This window comes from Geospiza fortis, unplaced genomic scaffold (assembly GCF_000277835.1).
Source record: "Geospiza fortis unplaced genomic scaffold, GeoFor_1.0 scaffold70, whole genome shotgun sequence".
NCBI lineage: Eukaryota > Metazoa > Chordata > Aves > Passeriformes > Thraupidae > Geospiza > Geospiza fortis.
The window spans coordinates 1,985,781-2,007,592 of record NW_005054317.1 but is presented as its reverse complement, the minus strand read 5'-3'; the positions used below and the strand labels follow the sequence as shown (position 1 = coordinate 2,007,592).

The 21,812-nt window shown below is 42.5% G+C and overlaps 1 protein-coding gene across 1 annotated transcript in view; it reads left to right on the top strand.

Moving 5' to 3' along the window:
* LOC102035220 (D-threitol dehydrogenase-like) overlaps positions 1 to 21,488 on the top strand; it is a 34,290-nt gene extending 12,802 nt beyond the window's left edge. The window contains exons 3-9 of the mRNA XM_014306676.2: positions 2,728 to 2,964; positions 3,609 to 3,668; positions 4,872 to 5,088; positions 9,715 to 9,923; positions 10,437 to 10,509; positions 15,162 to 15,279; positions 21,287 to 21,488. Of these exons, the coding sequence (XP_014162151.1) occupies positions 2,728 to 2,964; positions 3,609 to 3,668; positions 4,872 to 5,088; positions 9,715 to 9,923; positions 10,437 to 10,509; positions 15,162 to 15,279; positions 21,287 to 21,482 (1,110 nt within the window). The 3' untranslated portion in view covers positions 21,483 to 21,488. The remainder of the gene's footprint in view (positions 1 to 2,727; positions 2,965 to 3,608; positions 3,669 to 4,871; positions 5,089 to 9,714; positions 9,924 to 10,436; positions 10,510 to 15,161; positions 15,280 to 21,286) is intronic.
* The last annotated feature ends 324 nt before the right edge of the window (positions 21,489 to 21,812 follow it).

Sequence of the window (21,812 nt, the reverse complement as noted above, 5' to 3'; positions counted from 1 at the left end):
TTTACAGGCAGATTATTTCCTTCTGGATCTCAGCTTTCCTCACAGTTGGAGGCATTTGGGCTCTGCCTCTCCAAGCAAAGGACAATGGCATCTCCAGAGTGCTGTGAGGTCCCAGGCAGGGCCTGGCCCAGTCTGTGCTGGGGAGGGCCAGGGTGGTCAATCCCTCCTTTTAAACCCCCTCATCCATACTGGACAGCATGGAGTTATCCTCTCCACCACTGTACCCATCTTTCCAGTGCTTGGCTCTGCAGTTAGGGCAGATTTTTTATTTTCTGGCTGGTTTTGTTCAGCAGTGGGTGCTGGCAGTGAGGAAACTCTCTCCAGGGTGGTGCCCTGGCCATGGTGACCACCGGCCTGGGTGACCTGTGTGTTGCTAGCCAAGGGGCTCCAGGAAACACTTTCCTTTCCCTGTGGCTGTTATCCTGCTGTTTAGAGGCTGCTCTAATGGTAAGACAGGTTTAAGGAATTTCATGGATTCCTCTTGTAGCCCTGGAGCTGTTTCTAGCTAAATATGGAAAACCCAGCAGCAGTTATGAAGCTGTGGAAACAAGAAGCTCAAATGATGGCAGGTCCCAGGACAAACTCAGGTTATTCCTTCCATGTGTCAGGTATCTGAATGCCCAAGTGACCTTTCTGGTTGGCCATTCAGGACTCAGTGAAGTGGCAGAAGAGAAATGCCTTAGAAGCCATGGCCTGGCACACCCAAGGACAAGCCTGGTGGGCAGTGGTTACACATCCAACCCAAGCACCCTCCTGGGATGGATGCTGTGATGTTGAAAGGTGGTTTATCTGTATCAGAAGACAGATAAGAAAGAGATGAGCTGTCAGCAGGTAGGCAGTACAGAAAGAGGGCTGAAATGAGAAGTCCAGCTAATATCCAGAGAGCTGCACAACTCCATATGGACCTAATGAAGTCAGTGCATAAAAGTGAGATTCTTTTTCATTAGGGAGCCATCCCACAGAGCAGGAGTAACATATGTTCAGCAATGGCCACATCTGTTTCTGAATGTCTGCCCCCCACCTCCTCCACCCAGGAAGGTTACAAGTCAGAAAGTGGTGATAAGTCATGATAATTACTTGAATTTGGCTTTGGCTCTTCTCCCTGAGGAATGAGACCTCTAACCTCTCTTTGTGATGGCCTCCTGCACCCAGCTTTCATCCTCTGCCCCTTCCTGAAGTACCTACATTGGACAGACTGACTGAGGTGCAACCTGACATAAGATACTCTTCCACAGTAGCAAAAATGTTCCTGCTGCTTTCCACCAATGTGGCTCAAGAGGGAGCCAGGGCAAGATTTTCTTGTTGGTCATGAAATGAATAGATGAATCCCAGGAATCCAGATGTCCCAGTTTCTACTACATTTATAACAAACCAGCATATATTTGGCCTTAAGGTCTTCTTTCATTATGGTGTAATGTGTCCTAAATGTGGGCTCGTGAATGCTTTCAGCAGAGTTTCTGTGCTATCAAGCATCCAGTTAAATATGACTATCCAAGCTTAATTCCCCTACCACTAACAAGCTCACAATGACTTTCCTCTATTTCCTTGTCTTATCCACACACTCCTGCCTCAGAAAAGCTCCTGAAATATCTCTTTGGGAGCCATTAACCTTACTTACTCCCAAAACCAAACCAGTTTTTCACATTCTGTTGCCTTTGTTGATGCTTTTGCTGGTACATCCCAAGGGATGGCTCATCACTCGTTGTGCACGACGTCTCTAAACACAAAAGGGAAATCTGGATGCAAGAAACACCATTAAAAGTCGTGGTAGAGACAGTGAGTTCTGGAAAACAGAACTGTTTCTCTTTTCCCTTGAAATGCAAAGACTTGAAAGCATTTCTGCTCGCCGAGATAGGTGGATGAGCTGTTGTTTCATTGCAACGCACACAGATGCAGTTAAATAGTCCCAGATGGAATCTGAAATATTCCATAGCAGCCTCTTGGGCAGCGAGTGCATTAACTGCCACAGGAGAAGGCTGTAAAGGCTCCCATCTGGTCATCCATCAACACTTTTATACATTATCATCAGCAGCCTGCTTGGAGGGAAGGTGTGCCACATTTCTGAAAATCCAATTAGATGATAGCAGCCAGTTCTCTTTTATCCTCTCTGTTGCTGAGCCATCCAAAGCATTTTTTTAGATTAAAGAAACATCATTTTCCTTCACAGGGGCTGTGCTGCTTTATCTCTATCATGACCTGTTCTTTCATGTGCTTTATAATTCTATATTAATTAGGATTTCAACCTTTTTCCTGCTACTGAAGTGGGACACACTAGTTTGCAATTCCCAAATCTGCCTTATGCCTCTTTTTTCCCTAGACTGATATAATTGCCACTCTTCAATTTGTTGATTGTTGCTCTTTTGAGAAGAGAGAACTTCTTGCAGCACCTCAGTGTCAGGGTTTGATGTCAGTCTTACCCTGATGGATCAATTTACTTTGACTCAAGGTATGCAGGTGTTTCTGCTGTGACTCTCAACACCATAAGCTGGGATGAGCCATCCTCTTTTATATCCTGATTTTCCTTGAGAAGTTCAGAGATTCATTGCTGAAGAATTGTTTGCAAAGCATGGAAAACTCCCAAGATCTCCAGAAGCATTTCTAGCAGTGTTACCTTAAAAGAACAAGTTTCTGTCTGGTTTGGGGTTTATATAAACAACAAATTAATAGCAACATATTAAACTTTCAGGTAAATAATTAGTGTTTTCTCCAATATCATTTTTTTCCCAGGCATTACATGCTGAGGACGAGCACTTTGATATAGTCTTTATTGATGCTGATCAAAGGAATGCTGTTCAACACTACAGCTTTGTCATGGATAACCACTTGCTGAGCATGGATGCAGTGATCTGTGTAGAGAATACACTCATGAAAGGACAAGTCTACCTGGAGAATGTATCAGATGAAAATGTACTAGCTGTCAGAAAATTAAATGCAGTGATTAATTCAGATCCTCGTGTTGAGCAGGTTAGTGCAATGCCATTGGTTAAGGTGCCCGCAGTGCTGTATCTATGGATTTTGCAAAGTACTCTTTAAAATGCTTCTTTTGTTGGTGCCATTATCCAAAGGACCTAAAATGAACTCAGATTTTATTATAATTCACCTCACTTGAGCTCTAGGTATGAGTTTCTATATTCAGGAGTGGCCCCTGCTCTGTCTACATCTTATAGTGTGTTAAAGGCAAGATAAAAGGAGAGCACTTAAGAGTAAATAATCAGCTCTACAGCACAACTAAAGAATCACCACTCTGCTTTAGAGGCTATGGGGGCTGTAGGGCATCACCAGCACAACAGGAGTCAGGAAAGAGAATAAAAAGAAGAAGTAATAGGATGCACAAACAATATGTTGTGATTTTAGAAACTGGAGAGACAAGACTGCATTTTTTTCCCTAGCATTTGTGTAAGCAATGAGTTTGGAAGAGGAATGGGAGCAAATAGAAGTGCCTGAAATGTTTGTGTTGGAGGGAGCTTCAGCTAAACAACAGGAGTAGGGGGAAAACTACTGTGGCCTGAAGATTATCCTTCATATCAGTGGAATTTTGGTGACAGAAAGCCAGGTACCAAGCAGATGAGAATTGTGTTATATTTGCACAGGTGATTTTGCCTGTGCAGAGTGGACTGAGCCTCATCCGAAGGAGCCCTGTGCCTCCAGATGCAGTGATTGAGTCCAAGGTGGGTATTTCCTCTCTGTGAGCATTTCTGGGAAAATTTTGACTCTGCCAAGGACAAGGACAAAAGAATTTTCAGAGGTTTGGTGGCAAGAACCCAAACATGTGGTACTGTGATCATGGGTGTAGCAGCTTAGAGCTGGACACCCTTTAGCATCTCCAGCCCAGGGTTGCACTAAAGCTGATAAATGCTGATTCCTTGCAAAGTCTTTCAGATCAGCTGGTCCTGTGATGAATCTCTGGAGTGACTGGTGTACTGCCCACCAGGTTTCAGTGCCTGGTGCTCTCCCATCCTTCCCATGCAGAGGAGTGTGGGAAGATGGAGCTGAGGACCAGTAATGAACCAATACAATTCTGAAATAGTTCATTTTTTTGCTCAAAGGCAGCACAGGATGCCCTCCTGTGCTCTCTGAGCCGGATGTTTTCATGGCCTTACATTTTGTTTGTCCTAAGGAAAAAATGGTGCTTTTATGTCTCTGTTTTATGTAGTGGGCATCATTTGGCTATAATGAAACTCCCATCTGGAATCATCATGGCCTACCTCAGTAAACCCAGACCCAAACATCCTAGTTGTTTTGCAGTTTCTGAGCACTCCCAAAGCTACACCCACTGGTAATTCCTGGCATTTCAAACACAATATTTTAAACATCTTGTATTTTGCATTTTGATTCCAGTCGGGGGGAAATGATGTATGGCAGCTGATCAGATGACAGCTTGGTTTAAGTTATTGGCTGATATTTTTATTTGTGCACCAGCCTTGTGAAGATATTTTGATTGCACTATACTTGACCTAAATCCTGCCTTTGGAACCTTGTTTTCAGCCTCTTAGCTGAGCCTCAGGGCAAGATTGGGCCCTGGGAATCAAATAACTGGAAGACTTAATCAGTCAACTTCTAAGACTTTGTACCCAAGCCAGGCTAGGAAATACCATACGCTACGCTCCTGAAAATGGAATGGTTGTAGCATCTCCCTAAAGCACAGCCCTTCTGCTCCATTGTCTGGCACCTTAGTGCTCTGTTTGAGCTTAATATCTGTATGGATAAGGGGGCTTTTTGGCTTGAATTAGTGATGCTTTTTGTCTTAATTAATGGGCCAAGAAGACATGGATCCCTGCTCATGCTCCCACCTCGTTCTCACCAGCAGAGTCCTTTACAGCTGTCAGTGAGCTCTGCCCCTCACTGTGCAGGTGTTTGTGCTCTTGTTGCAGACACAAGTGGTGAAGGATGAAGTTTTCTGGGGCTGTAACCGGCGCCACATCCTGGAGCGGCTGCGCTTGGACGGCAGGGTCGCCTACGTCACAGGAGGAGGGCAGGGAATTGGCAGAGCCTTTGCCCACGCCCTGGGGGAAGCTGGGGCTAAAGTGGCTGTGGTGGATCTGGTCCTTGCCAAGGCAGAAGCGGTGGCATGTGAGCTCAGCCTTAAAGGTAAGCACTGAGTGTGGTGGGCACTGTAATGAGTGGCTTTCCTCCTTCAAACCTGACACAGCCCTGTAGGGCAATCCCCTCCCATCCAGCCCTGGTGGAGAAGTGATTTGAGTAGAGGATTTTCATGCCATGTTAGTGTTGTACCAGCAGTCACTGATACCACACCATCTGCGAGAGTTATTTATCAATATAAACTCTTCTAGAGAGGCAAAGTGATCCAAACAAAATTCCTGTCTAATAGTGTCCAAAGTGGTGAGCCATGGCTGACAGGAACAGAGAAGAGTCACCTCGTACAAGTGAGATCTGTATGACCAGCACTGAAAAGAGATGGTGCTGCTCAAAGCAAATCATGCAGGCTTCACTATGAGTGAATGAAAGATACAGCCACAAATTCACCTACCCTCTCTTCCAGGCCGTCTTCCTACCATGAGCCAAAACCATCAAACAGGGTAGTTGTATTGTCAGTCTGAATCTCTCACTGTGCTCTTTAAATTGAAGACAAGTAATTTTTCAAGCCCTCCTTCAAACATGTGTGCAAGGTCAGATACGGGAACAAAATACTAATAGATATAATAAGTAAAATCCCAAATAAGAGGTAAAATCCTCTACAAGCCACTTCTGTTTTAGCAGTAAAAACAGAAAATGTAACATAAAATCAAATTTCCCCCTAGACCTGTGCTAAACTGCCATTGTAAAGGGGCAAAAGAAAACTGGAAATATAATTTTAATGATAAAAGAAAGGAAGTATTACTCATTTTATAATTTCTTCTGTGAGATTGCGCCTGAGCTTTCTTCAAAGTTCAGTACTTCATTGTCTCTAAAGATGGACAATTATGCAGGAAATTTTCACATTCCCACCTGGATAAAGTCACCAGTATTTGTTTCCACTCTGACTTCTGCAAAGGATTGGGCCATTAGAAACTCTATTCTCCAGCAAAACCAGCCCCTGCAGATGTATTTATATCACTCAGTCTCAGGAACAGACAAGGATTGGTGTCATTCTGGTTTGGGCACTCTCCTGAACCTCCCCAGAGAGCATTTAAAACAAAACATCCCTGTCTGCACAACCCCAGCTCTGCTAAGCAGGAGACACCTTACACGGAGTGGCAGTGCAATGGTTAAAGCTCTGTTCCCAAATAATGACCTAGAAGAAAGTGTCCAGCTCCTATTACAAATTCTTTAGTCATCCAGTCCCTCCTTCCCTGAAGCTTTTCACTCTCTTATGCACCAGAGCCATATGGTTTTGGCACAAAGTGGCTGTGCCCTGCACCTTAACTCTCCTCTTGGACATTGTTTCCCTGTGAGATCCTGCATATCAAGCAGAGCTATTCAGATAGAAATGGGCTACTTGATAGAGCCATGAGACTTTGGATGCCAACAGCCTATTGGAAAATGAACTTAATTCATCTCCAGGGTGTTTTCAGTGGGAGTTTGATCATCTACCCTTCAATGGCTGCCCTACATCTCTGCTCCTTCAGCAGTGGGCTGCCAGCCTGGAGGAGGTGGGGGGTTGTTCCAAAATGTAGTCGGAGAGGTCATGAGGCATAGCAAATATTATTGCAGTCTAAGGTAAAGAAAATCTCACTTCTCACTCTTTACACATCTTTATCCTTTGAGGTCAAATATTGTCTATCAATTTGACCGGTGCAGCTGGTCAGGGCACATCTCTTCCATCTCATGATGGGTTTTGAGGTTTTGAATTTATTGTCGTTCCCTGTTGGAACAACCCCCAAACTTTGTAAAGCTTTTGTGAAAGGGAATTATATCCAAATGCCCGTTTTTGGAAAGGATCTGAAAAGGTCAGGTTTTCAATCTCTTTCTCTCCAGAGGTAACTAGAGATTCTAGCCTGGACCTCAGAAGCTTTCCCTTGAAAACTTTTTGTTGAAATCAATGTTTCCATGAAACATTTTGGCTTCAAAGAAGTATCATGCTCTGTTGGAAATAAATTTTGACAAAAAGGTTCAGCTAGCTTTACTCTCAAAATATTCACATGAGTAAATTGAAGCAATCATAACATTAATACATATTTTTCCTGCTGTAATAAGGACAAAGGGGCTGTGATTTTTTTCCTCCTCTATGGCTGTAGATCTCTAACTCAAAGTTGGAAGCTCAGTGCCACAAGTCATTCCCATACTGATACTTTTTCAAAACATTTTGCTTAGCTTGCTTAGAGCTGCTCTGCTTCTTGTATCAAGGAGCCCTTTCCTGCCTTTTGGGATGGTGCCATCATTTCATGATGAGTTTTAAACGTCAGAACGCCTGTGATCTCAGTTTTAGCTTTGTTAGACAGCTCGGGTGTACGTCCCTTGGCTGCAGGGCTCTTTGTTTTTAGATCCTGTGTGAATACCTTTTTCAACAGTTACTAATGGATCCTGACTGAAGAACCAAAAATGATGAAACGTAACCAAAAAATCCTAGGGGTTACCTTCCACTACACACACCTCTGTCTTCAGGGGGAATCACTGCCTGTACCCTAAGGGAAGAATTAGTCTGATGGGATTTTTAAAATGTGCATTTTCACTGTAAACTATGCAAATGCCTTGTGCAATGTCACTCCTGATCTTCTTGTCTATATGCAACATGTTACTTCCATTTATAGCGAGAGACCAGAGATGAAGCCCGTGGCAGGGGGATGTGTGTGTGTCCCTGCAGAAGGACACCTCAGGCATATCCAGCACAGTGATTGTCTGCAGCACAGAGCCCCTGGGCTCCTCTCCTTCCCCCCTCATCACAAACCTGCCTCCATGAGCCCCACAAAAGTGAGCTGAGCACTGTGAAGATGCACTGGCCCCACCTGTGCATCATCCTGTGCTGGGTGTCTTGCCTCTGATTGCATCTGTAGATTTGAAGCTATTCTCCCATAGTTTGTTTTATTTATTATTTTTAACAGGTGGTTTGAGGGGACAGTGGAGAGACAGAAAGTGGTTTCCTCCCCCCTCACAGAGTGCAGGAATATCAGATGAATTGATTAAGGTGGAGTGTGGGACTCTAGTTTGAAGTGAGTGTGGTTTCACTGCTTCTTCACTACACACTCACATATGGCACCTTTTGTCTCATTTTTATAAACTGACCTATAAGATGAAGCTCTAAATGGGGTGAGAGTTGGAGGGCAGGTGAAGAGTCTTTCTGTTACCATTAGTAACACACTTGCACCCATTTTATCTGTAAATTTAAAAAGGAAGATTGCAGCAACTCCCTCTGCGTTACATGTCTTGATAACAATTAGGAGGAGCAACAGGGGCTGTCTGGCTATTCTTATTCTTTCAGCATGTTTAGCATAAAACCTGCCATAAAATAAGAGGTCTTGTTTTGTGGCAGAGAATGCATCCATTTTTTAGTTGTCTGTGTTTTTTCTCTGCCATGGAAATCAAGAGAACGGTATCATCAGTGAAAGGGACAGGAGCTCCCGTGCCCTGGCACCCCAGAGTGGCATCACCTCGGGCTGTGCACTCTGACAGGCTCCTGGAGGCACTGGAGAGGAGGAAGAGCTTTTCCATGCAAAAGCCTCTTTCCTGCCGCTTTTTCACACACGCCACTGGGCAATTCCTGCTTTGCCTTGCTTTCCTGGAAGCCTCCATCTCAGCTTCATTTTGGGAGAGTGTCCTTCTGAAATAGGCTTATCCCTTCTTTTAAATGTTTCATCAGAATGATCTAAAAGAGGTAACAGTGTGGAACAAATTTGTCATTTATATAGAAGAAAAAGATCTTGCTTTAATAGCTGCAACTTCCTACCCAGGCTGCTGAGGCACCCAACCCCAGTGGGTGCCTCCCTCCTTCCTTAATTAAGACCCATTTCACCACAGCCCTTACTGGGGTAGCCTTTTTTGTCTTTGAGGATGGGTATAATCCCAGTGGAATCAGGTGCCTCAGCAGGCTTCTTATGCTGTTTAACAATAAAGTTATTTAAAGCTGATTTTTATAATGAATTAAATGAAGTTATTTACAGATCAGCCCTGGTGCAGAAGTCAATGGCTGGATTATTTTAGGAAAAAATGCAAAACTTCTTAATATTTCAAATTTGCCAAATCACTTCCAGATGGTTGCATTATTCTGGCAGTGTGATTTGCAGTAAATAAGTCACTATGACTGCCATACCTGTGCACCTGCAGGTATTCCCACTTAGCTCCCACCTAAAACTTTGGTTTGGTCTGAGGCTCCCATCTCTGCATGCTGTAGTTCACCCAGAGAGCAGTTTGGGACAAATTAATTTGTTTTCTGTAGCATCCTGGGGGGGACCTGGCAGAAGAAAAGGTTCTGTAGAGCGGCTGGGAGAAGGGGAAGCTGCACTTGAGGGTTTGGACAGAAGATGGTGCAGTGTTCCACGCTTCGTCCTGCCAGAGCGGCAGCCGTGGCTCCCACACCTGGGCTCCAGGCTGCTCTCCAGCCAGCAAACCTCGCAGCAGTCAGCAACTTTATAATGGTATTGCAGTAACAAACCCACGTTTTGCTACTATTTGTGGGGCAATTAATTAAGGTGGAATATATATATACATATATATGTATAAAATACAGCCATATATAAAATATCTCTATATATGAATTAAAAAACAATCATAAAATAGAATTTTTTTTCCCCTGTGAGTTCCTATGCTGACTCCATCACTTTTATTTTTTTTTTTTTGCAGGCATTAAAAGCCTTGCCCTGGCAGCAGATGTAAGCAAGCCTGAGGATGTGCAAAGGATGGTGGATGCAATTGTGGCTGGCTGGGGCACAGTCCACATTGCATGCAACAATGCAGGCATCAATCTGAACTCTGCAAGTGAAGAGACTTCCCTGGAGGAGTGGGACAAAACTTTTAATGTTAATTTACGAGGATTATTTTTGTGCTGCCAAGTAAGTGTGAAATACTGCACTGGTTTGTTTTGCAAATGGGTATTAATATTCTGTTTCCTTTATCTCAAAATATAATAGCACTTTATTAATAATTATCACAATAGAATTGGTCCTAGTTTTGGTGGAGTTTAGGAGAGATTTGCTTTATATTAATTACAGATTTTGGTCAATACAGTCAAAAGCAGCTGGTACTTATTGTCTATCCAAGCCCAGGCATTAAAGAATGGCCAAAATTTTTTTGAAGGGTGGTTATTTGAAAACCAGAAAGCTTGGAGGGGGGAATTCCCAACATTTGTGATTTTTTTGAAAAAAATATTGCCAACAGTGGAGAGGTGTGAAATGGCAATGGGATTTTTCCCTGCATCAGCCATTTTTATACCAAGTTTTTATATCAGGTACTTAAAAAAAATGTGTTAGCACATCAACTCTTCTGAAAAGACTAATTTATTATCATGTCATTATTAGCACAATCACAGAAAGGGTCACTGGTCTTTCCTTTAATTTCTGTCACAGGCTGCAGGCCGCATTATGCTGAATCAAGGATATGGGAAGATAATTAACACAGCATCTATGGCAAGTTTAATAGGTGAGTGATGAGAGCTAACAGTTGTGCTTCAGAATCCATATTTTAATTACTACCGATGCTATTTGAATCAATTAAACCTGTATTGGGAAGGAGTAAATCACTGACATTTCATATTAGAGGAAATGTACTACAAAATTTTTATTGATATAATTTTTCAACATTTATCTGTCCTCAATGTTTTAGAGCACTTATTACTTTTTATAGAAAAGGTGGAGTCACCTTCTCTGACTCTGGAGCAGATACCACAGGGGAGGCGCTGTTCTCTCCAGGCTGTTCCAGGCAAACTCTTTGGCATGTGGGAAGCTGAGCCCACAAGATGCTTACAAGCCACCCAAAGGATTTTGTGCCAATATTTGCCCTGGTACCCATGGGTTTTATAACATTCTCATTGCCAACAGGTGCCTGCACCAATGCTGCTGAATCAGCAGTGTCATCAAAAGGACCAATAAACCATTGTAACATATGGAATGAAATCCCTACTGCTGAGCTAATCTGGAAGGCTGCTGAGCTGAAGCCCATGTAACAAAAATTGATCAATTACACAAATTAAGCATAGCCCTTTAGGAATTTATTTTATTGGTCTGGACATCTGTTGCAGTATTGTCCAAATCCAAAAATCAAATGGTGCCTTGGGTTGCCAAGTTAGGCAAGAAAATCTAGTAGCTATAAAAGTACAACTGAAAACCCCTGTATTAATATAATGTCCATCTGCTGAATGTTACATAAATATGCAGTCTTTTTATTTTCCTTCAGAATAATGTTTATTTTTACTGTGCCCAGTTTGACATTCAATGTCATTCTACTCAGTTTATTGCACAGTAACTTTAAATGGTTCTTCAAAAATCCATTTATAATGTTGTTGTTAATATTTTTTCAAGTGTCTTTACCAGCTGTTTTACTTATGCTTAAACACAGGCACCACCCCTTCATCCCAACTTTGTAAAGTTACAAAAACTCCCCAAGAAAAGTAATTCTGAAAAGATTGTGTTGCTTTAAATTCCAAATACCTCAGGCTTTCCTGCTCTGCTCTGAGCAGTCAGGCTCTGGTCTGTGCTTGGGCTGTCACCATCCACATCATTGTCACAAAGCAAAATTTCCTGGGATGTAGTCCATCCTGGAGAAAGTTAGGAAGCTCTGGGAATTGGCACAAACTGGGGATCTGCTGTTTTGGCACACAGCTCCCAGCCTCGCTGCAGCCCAGCAGTGGTCTGCTCTGCTTAAGGAGGGGCTTTTTCCAACTTTTCAGTCAGGGCTTGGCACAGCTCTGCTGAGCTGGGTGGTGATGCCATTCCAACCCAGCATCCATCCCAGCCCCAGTTTGGAGCTGCACCTCCTTGGCTGGTGAGCCAAGCCCAGGGAATCACATCTAAGGGCAGTACCTGTCCTGGAACAGAAAGGAGCATTGGAAAGCAGCCCTGAGAGCAACCTGGAAGGGTCATCCCAAGATGCATTTAAATGTCAGTGAAAGTTAATGCATGCTAGGCCAGAAGTTAAGAGATGGAGAGATATGTTTACCTTCTGAACCTGTTTGAGTCTTGGCATTGAGAAAATCTAGTAGTTATGAAACTACGACTGAAAACCACGATGTTCATATCATGTCCATCTGCTGAATGTTAAATAAATATGTTGGTTGGTTGGTTATTTAAGTACGTTGGCCAACTGGCATAGTATGAAATGTTTCTAGAAATAGTTAGGGGGTATTTTTTTTGTTGTTGTTGTAGGTTGAGTCCTTCCTCAGAGATACAGGAAAATGAGGAGACACTTAGCAGGATAGGGAGGTTTTTGTTTGTGATTTTTCCAGATACACTGCTCAGAATCAGCTTTAATTAATCGAAGATATGCTGCATACATTTTGCATATGTGCATTTTGATTCTGGTGTTCCAATGGAATTATTCCAGGCGTTCGCTCCAGCAGCGGTGGCTCGGCTGCTCACACAGGTGTAACTCGGAGTTGTAATTTTTACAGTGAATATCTTCAGTGGGAAGTGGTCTGCTCTGCTCTGTGTGCACCTCTCATTAATACTGTGTGGCTGCTTCAAGGTCAGGCTGGGAGCCTGATGCACCAAAAAGGGGGCAGCAGCAGTGTCAGGTTGTTGTGGTATAACCCCATAGCCCTTCCCTCTCTCCCTCAAGGATGGGAGAGAGAATCTACTGGGAAAAAAATCCAGCCAAAATCAGAACAAAGGTGTTTAAAACATAATACAGCTAATGTTGGCAGAATTTTTATCTGCTTTCTCCTATCATCTGTTTTGAATAGGAGTGAGTGTCCTTCTCAGAAGCCTTAGCAATGCAGATTTTTTGGTGACGCTGCTGGAGGCATGGCTTTATTCACAAGCCCCATTTGGTATGAGTTTGGAGGGTTACCGATTTGCTCTTTTCTCTGTAAAGAGACCACCTTAGGTGAGGGAAGAGGAGGTGGCATGGGGTGCTTAGCTGCAGAAATCCCATCCAACGCCAGAGATTCACAGCGCCTGTTGGCTTCTCCTTGAGTTCTTCCAATTGTGAGGGGCTGAGTGCTTCAACAGGGGAAAATTTCATGCTCCTAATTATCTTCTTCAGATATTCTTATAAAGACTAAAGTCCATGGAAAGACTTTTGATAGCTGTGTCTCATCACACAAGTCAGAAGCTGATTCTCATGGCTTGCAGCGACTTGTTCTCACCCACATGCACTGTAGGTGCAGAGCCAGTGCCAGAACTCCTCTCCTCTTAGCAAGTGACCACCAAAATGATTTATCACAGACAGACATGTTTGGAAAGTTTAGCAAAGAACTGCTTTTGGGAGGTTACGAGGTTAACTACCGAAGTTGTATGTAACTTGGAGCTGATGCATGGCAATTAATCAAGAAATTACGTTCCACATCTCTTTGAGAGCCCCCACGGCACGCTGCGTCAGGGGGCAACAGCCACACACTGAGGGCAAGGCAGTTTTGCTGGTCAAAATGTAAATTATTTCTTATTGAATGAAAAAGAGCACAGAATAAATGCTGGCAGAGGAGGGCCATGGTAGGAAATGCTCTTTTTAGCAAGGAAAAGGCCTCTGAATTCTGAGCAAACCTGCAGTATATGCAGGAAAAAAACCCTCTAATTGTTGCTGCCATCATGTGTGTGCTTTAAATCTATTCACAAACACCTCTGTTCAAGGCAAAGGTCCTTGTTCACATACTCACTGATTTGCAGCAGGGCTTTTTGTCTTTTTCAGAGTTTGGGTAACTCAGTTATCACCTTCTTTCCACCCTTTACATTGACATATTCAAACCCAAGAGTTTCAGTCAATAAAATCAGTAGTGGGCGTGTTGGGATGCTATGGGTGGGAGTGATATAGAACTGATGGATCAGCTTAATTTATTGAGACTAGTTTGATGCCAGCTGCCAGTGCGGCTTATCTGCTTTCATCAAATGCTGGGAGTTGGGGTTTGGCTGCGGAACCTTGCACAAACCCAGTGATTCCTTTCCTTCCAGGGTTCAGCGTTATCCAACCCCACAGGCTGGAATTGCCTGTCTTTGTGACTACTGATATTTGCCCTGATTTCCCCCTCTCTCCCTCCATCAGAGTCAGCAGCTCAGTGAAGCTCTGTGCTGATACAGAGCTAATTATGGATGGATGCTTTGCGCTGGATTTCTTTAATGAAGTCCTAATGGCAGCCAGAAAAGTCCAAGGAGAGATACTTTGTGGGTGTGAATCCCAGCACCTGGACTGACTTGGATTGACTCCCGTGGGTTTAAGGCACTTTACACCCACTGGGGATTTGTCCTTAAGTAGCTTTCACTGAGCTGGAGAGGGGCAGAGCCACCGAGAACACGGCACTAACAAGCTTGAACATTGTAATTAGCAAGCTGATCATTTTCTGTCTTTGACTGACATGTGACATCTCTGAAACATTTTCAAAAGCTTCAGATTTTGAAAGTGGTGGGTGTTCTGAATTTTTGGGATGCACCTGTGTTCACATCCACACAAACATTGGTTAAATCATAAGATGTGTTTGCCTCAGACTATGGATAATTTAAAAATTAGGGAGAATAATTTGTTCCAAGAAGCTATATATAATGTATTATATAAAATCTATTATGCACTTATATCATATTCTATCATATAATGTCATATCAAACAATTTACTGTTACATTCAGCAATCACATATTATCTACCACATATTATTATAAATAATATTAATATATTACATAACACAGAATATATATGTCAGACATTATATTATTGATTATATAATATTTTAAAATTATATGATAATGTATTTTATTAGTATTACAGTGCACAGTATATAAACATACATATGTGTACAATATATGAATGTGCATGTGTATGATTATTTATCTTTCTTCAGAGCAGTTAAGTATTGCATATATATGTTTAATACATCAGTTTTGTCTTTGCCCAAATATGGGATCTTTTATATGTCTTTATTTTTATTTTCACCATTGTTTTCCAGCAGCCCATCTGCTGAGACGAAATTATTAGACAGCAAGATACATATTTAGGGGTTTGTGTTGTAGGTGGCTGAATTCTTGCTGCTCCCTGCCTGGTACCTGGCAAAAGGGTAAATAGCTCATATCAATGCAGGGAATTGTCTGTGTAGTGCCTGAGCTATTTTAATTTGGGAAGAATAAATAATTTTCTTCTTCTGAATCCCTTGCAGTCCCTCACCCACAGAAGCAGTTGGCGTACAACACCTCCAAAGCCGGGGTCGTAAAATTAACACAGACATTGGGAACCGAGTGGATTGACAGAGGAGTAAAAGTCAACTGCATTTCCCCGTAAGTAAAATGTAGTCTCATTTTGAAATTACAAAGGGAATGAAATGTTCTACAAAGCTCAAATGAACACTATCTCAGCAAATAAAGTTTCTAATTAGCAGGTGGATTGCATCCCTTTTTATGTTGTCTTTTCCTTAACAAAGGTTTAAATACTTAGAACCGAGCCTGCTCTGTTGCTTTGTATACTCAGGGATTTAAGGAGAGGTTTTAGCATTTGGTAATAGGTTTTCCAATAATGTGAAGGGTAGTTTTTAGCATTTCCCTTCCAGATGAAATATTTCCTTAGTCTGTCCAAGCCTTCTGTGGTTAAAGAAAGGGTTTTTGACACTTAACAGACACTACTTCTTTTCCCTTTTTACTTGAGACAAATACATAGGCACTTTAAAAGCTACATTTTATTGCTGTTATTGAGCTACTGGTCAGCTCCAACAGACACAGGAGGCCTGGTGTAGTTTTGTAAATATATATGTATATATATTTATTACAAATTGCATTTTCCTTACTTTTGGAGATTTCAAGCTATGTTTTAGGGTATTTATTCACAAAGAAAAGTTTTCCTACCAGATCCACTTTGTCTCTCCCTGTTTCTCACACTCATGCCCAACCAGTCATTTTATTAAACAATTAGCAGTGCACGATAGTGCTGAGCAGAAACCCAAGTGGATAGCGTTAATTGGAAGCGGTCAAATTCTGTAGACCATTGAAGTCAATCAGAGTAACTAAGAAGGGCAGGATTTTAACCCAGGAGTTAAATTGTAATAATGAAGATAATAATGTAGATCAAATTAGGGAAAACAAATTACATATTTTAATCCACAAAGTGGAGGGGGAGAAAAAAAATCACAGAGCTTAATGGCAAGTGCTTCTGTTTTTACCGCTGGTCTGCTCTCCCCTTGCTTGTGCTAGCTGTCTTCCTTATGATTATTTATTACTAATTATACCAGAGACTCCAGCCGTCACTCTACGTGATCCACAGATTCTTTCAACAGCATCTTACTTCCTAATGGGATTTTCCCCATGCCCATGCTAGCAGCACTGTAGTGGTGTTCCTACAACTAGCACTAGTGAATTTACACTGGCTTTTGGGAGCTGGGGAGATGAAGGGAATTAGGGAAGCTCAGCAGGACCTGGCAGGAATTGTGTCTGAAAACATACGGGTAATCTGCACCAGCAGAGGTGGGATAGTTGTGCCACATTCACAGCAATTACGGATGAGAAGGCTCTTACAGGAGGAATTACCCATTTCTTAGGAGCTTACATAAATTTAAAATATAGTCACCAAATGATCAAAACTCATTGCTTTGTACAGCTTGGAAGCAAGCACTCACTTCTAGAGAAGTTATGTTTCTGGAGACAGTTGTCAGCTCATGGAGAAAAAATAGACAGCCTTTCTTTCTACTTTTCAAGGCAACACAGGGTTGCATTTTGATCATCTCTACCTGTCTTTAACTCTGAGCTCAAAATCCTACAACAAAAAGAGGGTGATGTATTGCCTTTTTGGAGGAATAGCCAGGAAGGACATGTGGAGAACAAATATTTTGCTGTCTTTGAGGTCCCCTGTTGTGGACAGAGCAGTTCCCCTAATGCAGGTGGGAACCTGGACTGAGCTGCTTTGGAGACCAGCAGAACTTCCCTCACAGAGCCTCCAAGCTCTGGCTGAGCCCTTCATGATGGGATTGCCTAGGGACCTCTGGGCATGAGGAAGGAGCCTGCAGTAGCTCATAGAGCTCAGATGCTTCAACACATGAGCAAAAACCACATCTGCTTCTGAGTGAATAACTATTCACATTTATAGTCCTGCCTGTGTGAGATGTGAACCTTCATTTCAGTGCACATTTGGACCCACCCCCTCTAGTGTGGACCCCTCTAGTGTCACTGTCTCTTGATGTGACTCACTGAGGACCAGAGATACCTTCAACCTACTTGATCTGAGCATACAGCACCAGCAGGAGCCTCAGTGTCATCTTATAACAAGATGGGATTTTAAGGAGTCTGAGGAGAACAGATCTAGATATAAGGCATTATGGTGCCCAAAATCAGCTCTGGATAAGTAAAATATCTGTGTCCTTAAGTACTTTGCCCCTCCCAGTCACGGTTGCATTAAGGCTTTAAGGCACTCCCAGTGTGACTCTGTCTGAAGCTCCAAATGCTCCAGTCTGACCTTAAACATTATTTCACCATGCAAACCTTTTGGCCTTTTCCCCCTCTTCCTATCTGGTCACTTTTTATCAACTTAATTTCTTAATGAGTGCATAAAACTTATGCAGAGCAATGCATAAAAGTTAGCAATGCATAAAATGTTATGACAGAGTCCTTAGGATGATTTATTACATTTATAAAATTGAACATGCAGGCTTCTCTTGCTGGCCAGGCAAACCTGATGCCCAGAGAAGGTGGCTGAGATTCCCTGGATGCTTTGGCTGACTTATGCTGTTGCTATCGTGGAACCTGTGCTCAGTGCTTGCACCACCATCCAGTGCCATCACCTCATAGGCGTCTACACAGCTGATACCAAAAAATGAAGGTGGTCTTGGAGTCTTCCTGAAATGGATGTGGGGGTTGAGCTGCAGAGGGTACCTGGGTGTAATCAGGGAACTTTACAGAGCACTGACTGATGCCCAGCTGCCCACAGGGTTTAGTCTCTTTGCTGGTTCCAGGACATGGAAGTGTGTTGGGTGTGATGGAAGAGGAAATTCTGGAAGGTGTCTGGTTTTTGGCATGTGCAGCATTGAACACGTCATTTTTGCAGCCATTACACTGAATCAATGTCCATTTTTTTGGCTAATTACTGCCTTCTTGATTAGCAAGACATGAAATGCCATTATGTCATGACCTTTGGGAAGGGCAGGTGGAAGTTGATATTAAGGTCAACTCACAGCCAGGGCAGCAGCCCTGGGGGATGAACCATGTTTCCTCCTGATGGGCTGCAGGGATTTGGGTTTGGGCTGCTGGGCAAAGAGCCTTTGTGTGCCCTGCATCCTGCCCCGCTCCTCTGAAAGCAGCCACACAGGGCTGCACCAGGCTTGTAGCCCCAGAAAGCAGGCAGGGCAGGATCACTGCAGGTTTGGGGAACACCCCATAAAGGGGAAGGAGAGGCAGAGCTAGCAGGTGAGGGAGCACCCCAGCATCACCTGAAGGCATCCCAATTAAGCAGCATTACTATCCCCATTAAGCAGCAGTCGTTGCTGGTAAGTATCTTTGGACTTAAATCTTAATTCCTTGGGAGATGTCCCAATTAAGTGGATCTTGTGATTAAACACTTCCTGATTAAGTGGAGTGTACTTAACTCATTCAAATTAATAACTCATCTGAAAGAAATCAAGTTACACACAGATGGAATCTTTTTTTGCTCTCATTTGGGGATTGAGTGCACGTAACAATTCCAGTTAAGTATCTGGTAAGTGATATTTTTCCTAATGTGTCTCTCGAAGTGGAAATGTTTCAGGCAATTGTTTTTTTCTCCTTTTTTTTTAGCAGTCTTTCTTTTCCTCCCTCATGTCCAAAATTGTCCTGTGTATCAATAATGAAATATTGATGCTCATATCTAACATTAAGGAACCAGCAGTTTGATATTACATTGACATGCAACAGAAAAGTACTGATAGGCTCAGCACTGCATACGAGATGAGGTAGGGAATTAATGCATTGGCAGTTGTCTTTGCTGGAACTGGTTAAGAGCCAACTAAAATCTGCCTAAAAGGGTTCGACAACGTTAAATTGCCCAACTTGGCACCAAGCTTCCCCAGAAGATGTGTAGTATCAATGACATGCCTAATATTTATAGTGCCATCAGTATGTGTGTTTGCAACTTTTAAGTTTTGCGCTGTATTTTTTTCTCATTTCTATAACAAAAATTTGTAGTGAAGTTTGGTTTCACATCTAAATTTTTGCTATGTGGAGTGAACCTAAAGAAAGGTCCAGCAAGAGGCACAGCACGGTGATTCACAGACTGCAGTGATCAGACCAAAGATCATTTTTCTTAACAGATTGAAAAACGTCCTCTTTTTAGCAAAATCTGTTGTGCTGGAGGACTGTGTGTTTTATTCCCTAATCTGCATTCCCTTGAGGTTAAAATGTATCTGTAAATGAAAAAAAATAAGAAAATCATATGGATCTTATTCTGGTCTCTTCTAGTGTAAAGCCAGAATGATGATGACGATGGTGATGGTTTTGTAAGCTCAGTGAGAGGCACGTAAGGGAAAGGAGTTCAATATACTTAATGTCTGCTGCTCAAAGCACGTTTCTCTCTGAAGAAAACCAGTTCTTGAGGAGTTTAGAAAAGCAAAGGAGACTATGGGGCTCTGCTTGAAGGAAATAAGTAAAGCATTTGCAGTCCTATACTGGAATGTGCTTGATTTTGTTACATTGCCAGAACTTAAGTGAACTGCATCGCTCAGTGTTTCTGAACTGCTCTGCTCTTTATTGACAATTACAATAAAATATAAAGCTGATATTTAAATCCTGCCTGATTAGCGCGAACAGAAATGTTTGGGGGAAAATCTGAATTAGTTCCACTTCATAACAGAGTAAATAGCGGATTTCAGCCTTCATTTAAAACAAAAGGTAAATCTCATACCCAGAATCCAGTCTGTCTCAAAAAATTATTTCCTTGGAAGTCTAAATTGGGATGCCGATGAAGTTTCAGAACAAAACGGGTATTTTTATACTTTGTTCATTTCATATTTATCACTAGCTTGTTTGCTAATTTTCATTTGCAAGAGGCAATTCTTCCAGCTAACTGGCTGCCTCAATGGGCCACTGATTTCTTTGAAGTGACAGTCTGTAAATATGCATAAAAAAGAGATGCAATTAGCGTGTGTGTGGTTCAGTGCAGCCTGATTTCATTGGCAAGTTTACCCACAGTGTTGATAAGCTACATTATCTAGAAAATTGGCCGCTGAAAAACAGCACCTCTGATTGCCAGCAAAGGTTCCAGATAACAGGGTGCTGAAGAGAAATATAATTGAGGTTGAATATGTTAACCAAGGTGTCACATGCTCCTTAGAAGCGCTAATTTATCAGCATGTTGGAATTTTTATTAACATTTGGAATGCATTTCTACCACACTAATGAAGTGGAATTGGCAGTTCAGGTTTTAGTTATTGTCATTTCTGAGAAGTTAAATGTAATTTCTCGTTAGACACAGCTATGTAAATATATTTGTTCAGGGGCTGAAAAAATTATACATTTTGCAAAATACAAATATGTTGTTAAGGAGGAGTATGACAAATCAGTTGCAGTTAAAGTCATAAAAGCCAGGCAAATCTTTGCCCTGCATTGTGCTTCCTGCAGCATTTTAGGGCACCTGAAAAAAAACCAAACTTAGCAGAGTTTTAGTAAATAGTGGAGTCAGTCATTAATGTAAAAGAGGCATGACAAGTAAATCAGTGTGATTTCTCAGGCATTGGTTTAAGGGAGATCACACTGGATGTGTTGTGCTTATCTCTGCCTCTCCTTTTTTTGTGTGGAAAGGCTCTGGTGCCCGGAAGGGTGCTGGCTTTTGTTCCCCTCGTTGTTTGACATATGGGGAGTTGTTCTGTTTTCAGTTTCTAGGCTGTACACAAGCATGCTGTATGACATTAGTTGTAGAGTGATGAGAAATTGGGGGAAGGACAACAATTCCCAAGACCTGTGACAGACCCAATTCGAGGCACTTTCACTTCCAATGCTGTACTTTTTTTCTGGAAAAGAAATTTAAACTGGTGATTATGGATAACCTAAAAGTGAGGGGGTTGTGCTATTAGCTGAGAAGATCATGTGAGTGTATGTGTACTTGAAAGGAAACCCCTGATCTGCCCATCAGCAGCGGAAGGCGATGATAGGAAAGGAGCGCTATGGAAGTTTGCACCATGACTTTCAGCAAGGGCAGAGCAGGCTGGATGTGCTCATCTCCTTTGTGCTGTTACTCTGCTTTCCTTCTGCATTAACATCTCCAACACCTCTAGGTGCTGCCTTTCTTTCTGGGCAGGACTTGTTGCTAAACCCTTGGTCGGTGTGCTCGCTGCAGGGGCATCGTTGACACGCCGCTGATCCACTCGCAGGAGCTGCGGCCGCTGGTGCGGCGCTGGCTGGCTGACATTCCAGCTGGGAGGCTGGCCCAGCCCACGGACCTGCAGGCTGCTGTGGTCTACCTGGCCTCTGAAGCCTCTGACTACATGACAGGCCACAACCTGGTCATTGAGGGTGGCCAGAGCCTGTGGTGAGAGGTGTCCTGCAGTCTCCCTTCTCATGGGCCTTGGAAAGTGAGTATTAAAGTTAAGCTTAGCCCCAGCTTTGCCTTGTGTGACTACATAGCCAGCTAATATGAAATTATTGTTTCCTTCTTTCAGGTGTTAATTTGGAGACTTGTATAATGCACAGGAAGAGTAAAGCAAAAAAAAAAAAAAAAAGGGCAATCTTTCAGTTTTCCAGCATTTTCGTGTTTTTCACTGCGCAGTCACGTTTCTGTTAAATTAGTATTTAATGATATAAAAGTACATTTACTGCAGTGAGATTTGGCTATTATTTAAGTTTAACAGGGGGCATTTTAAAAG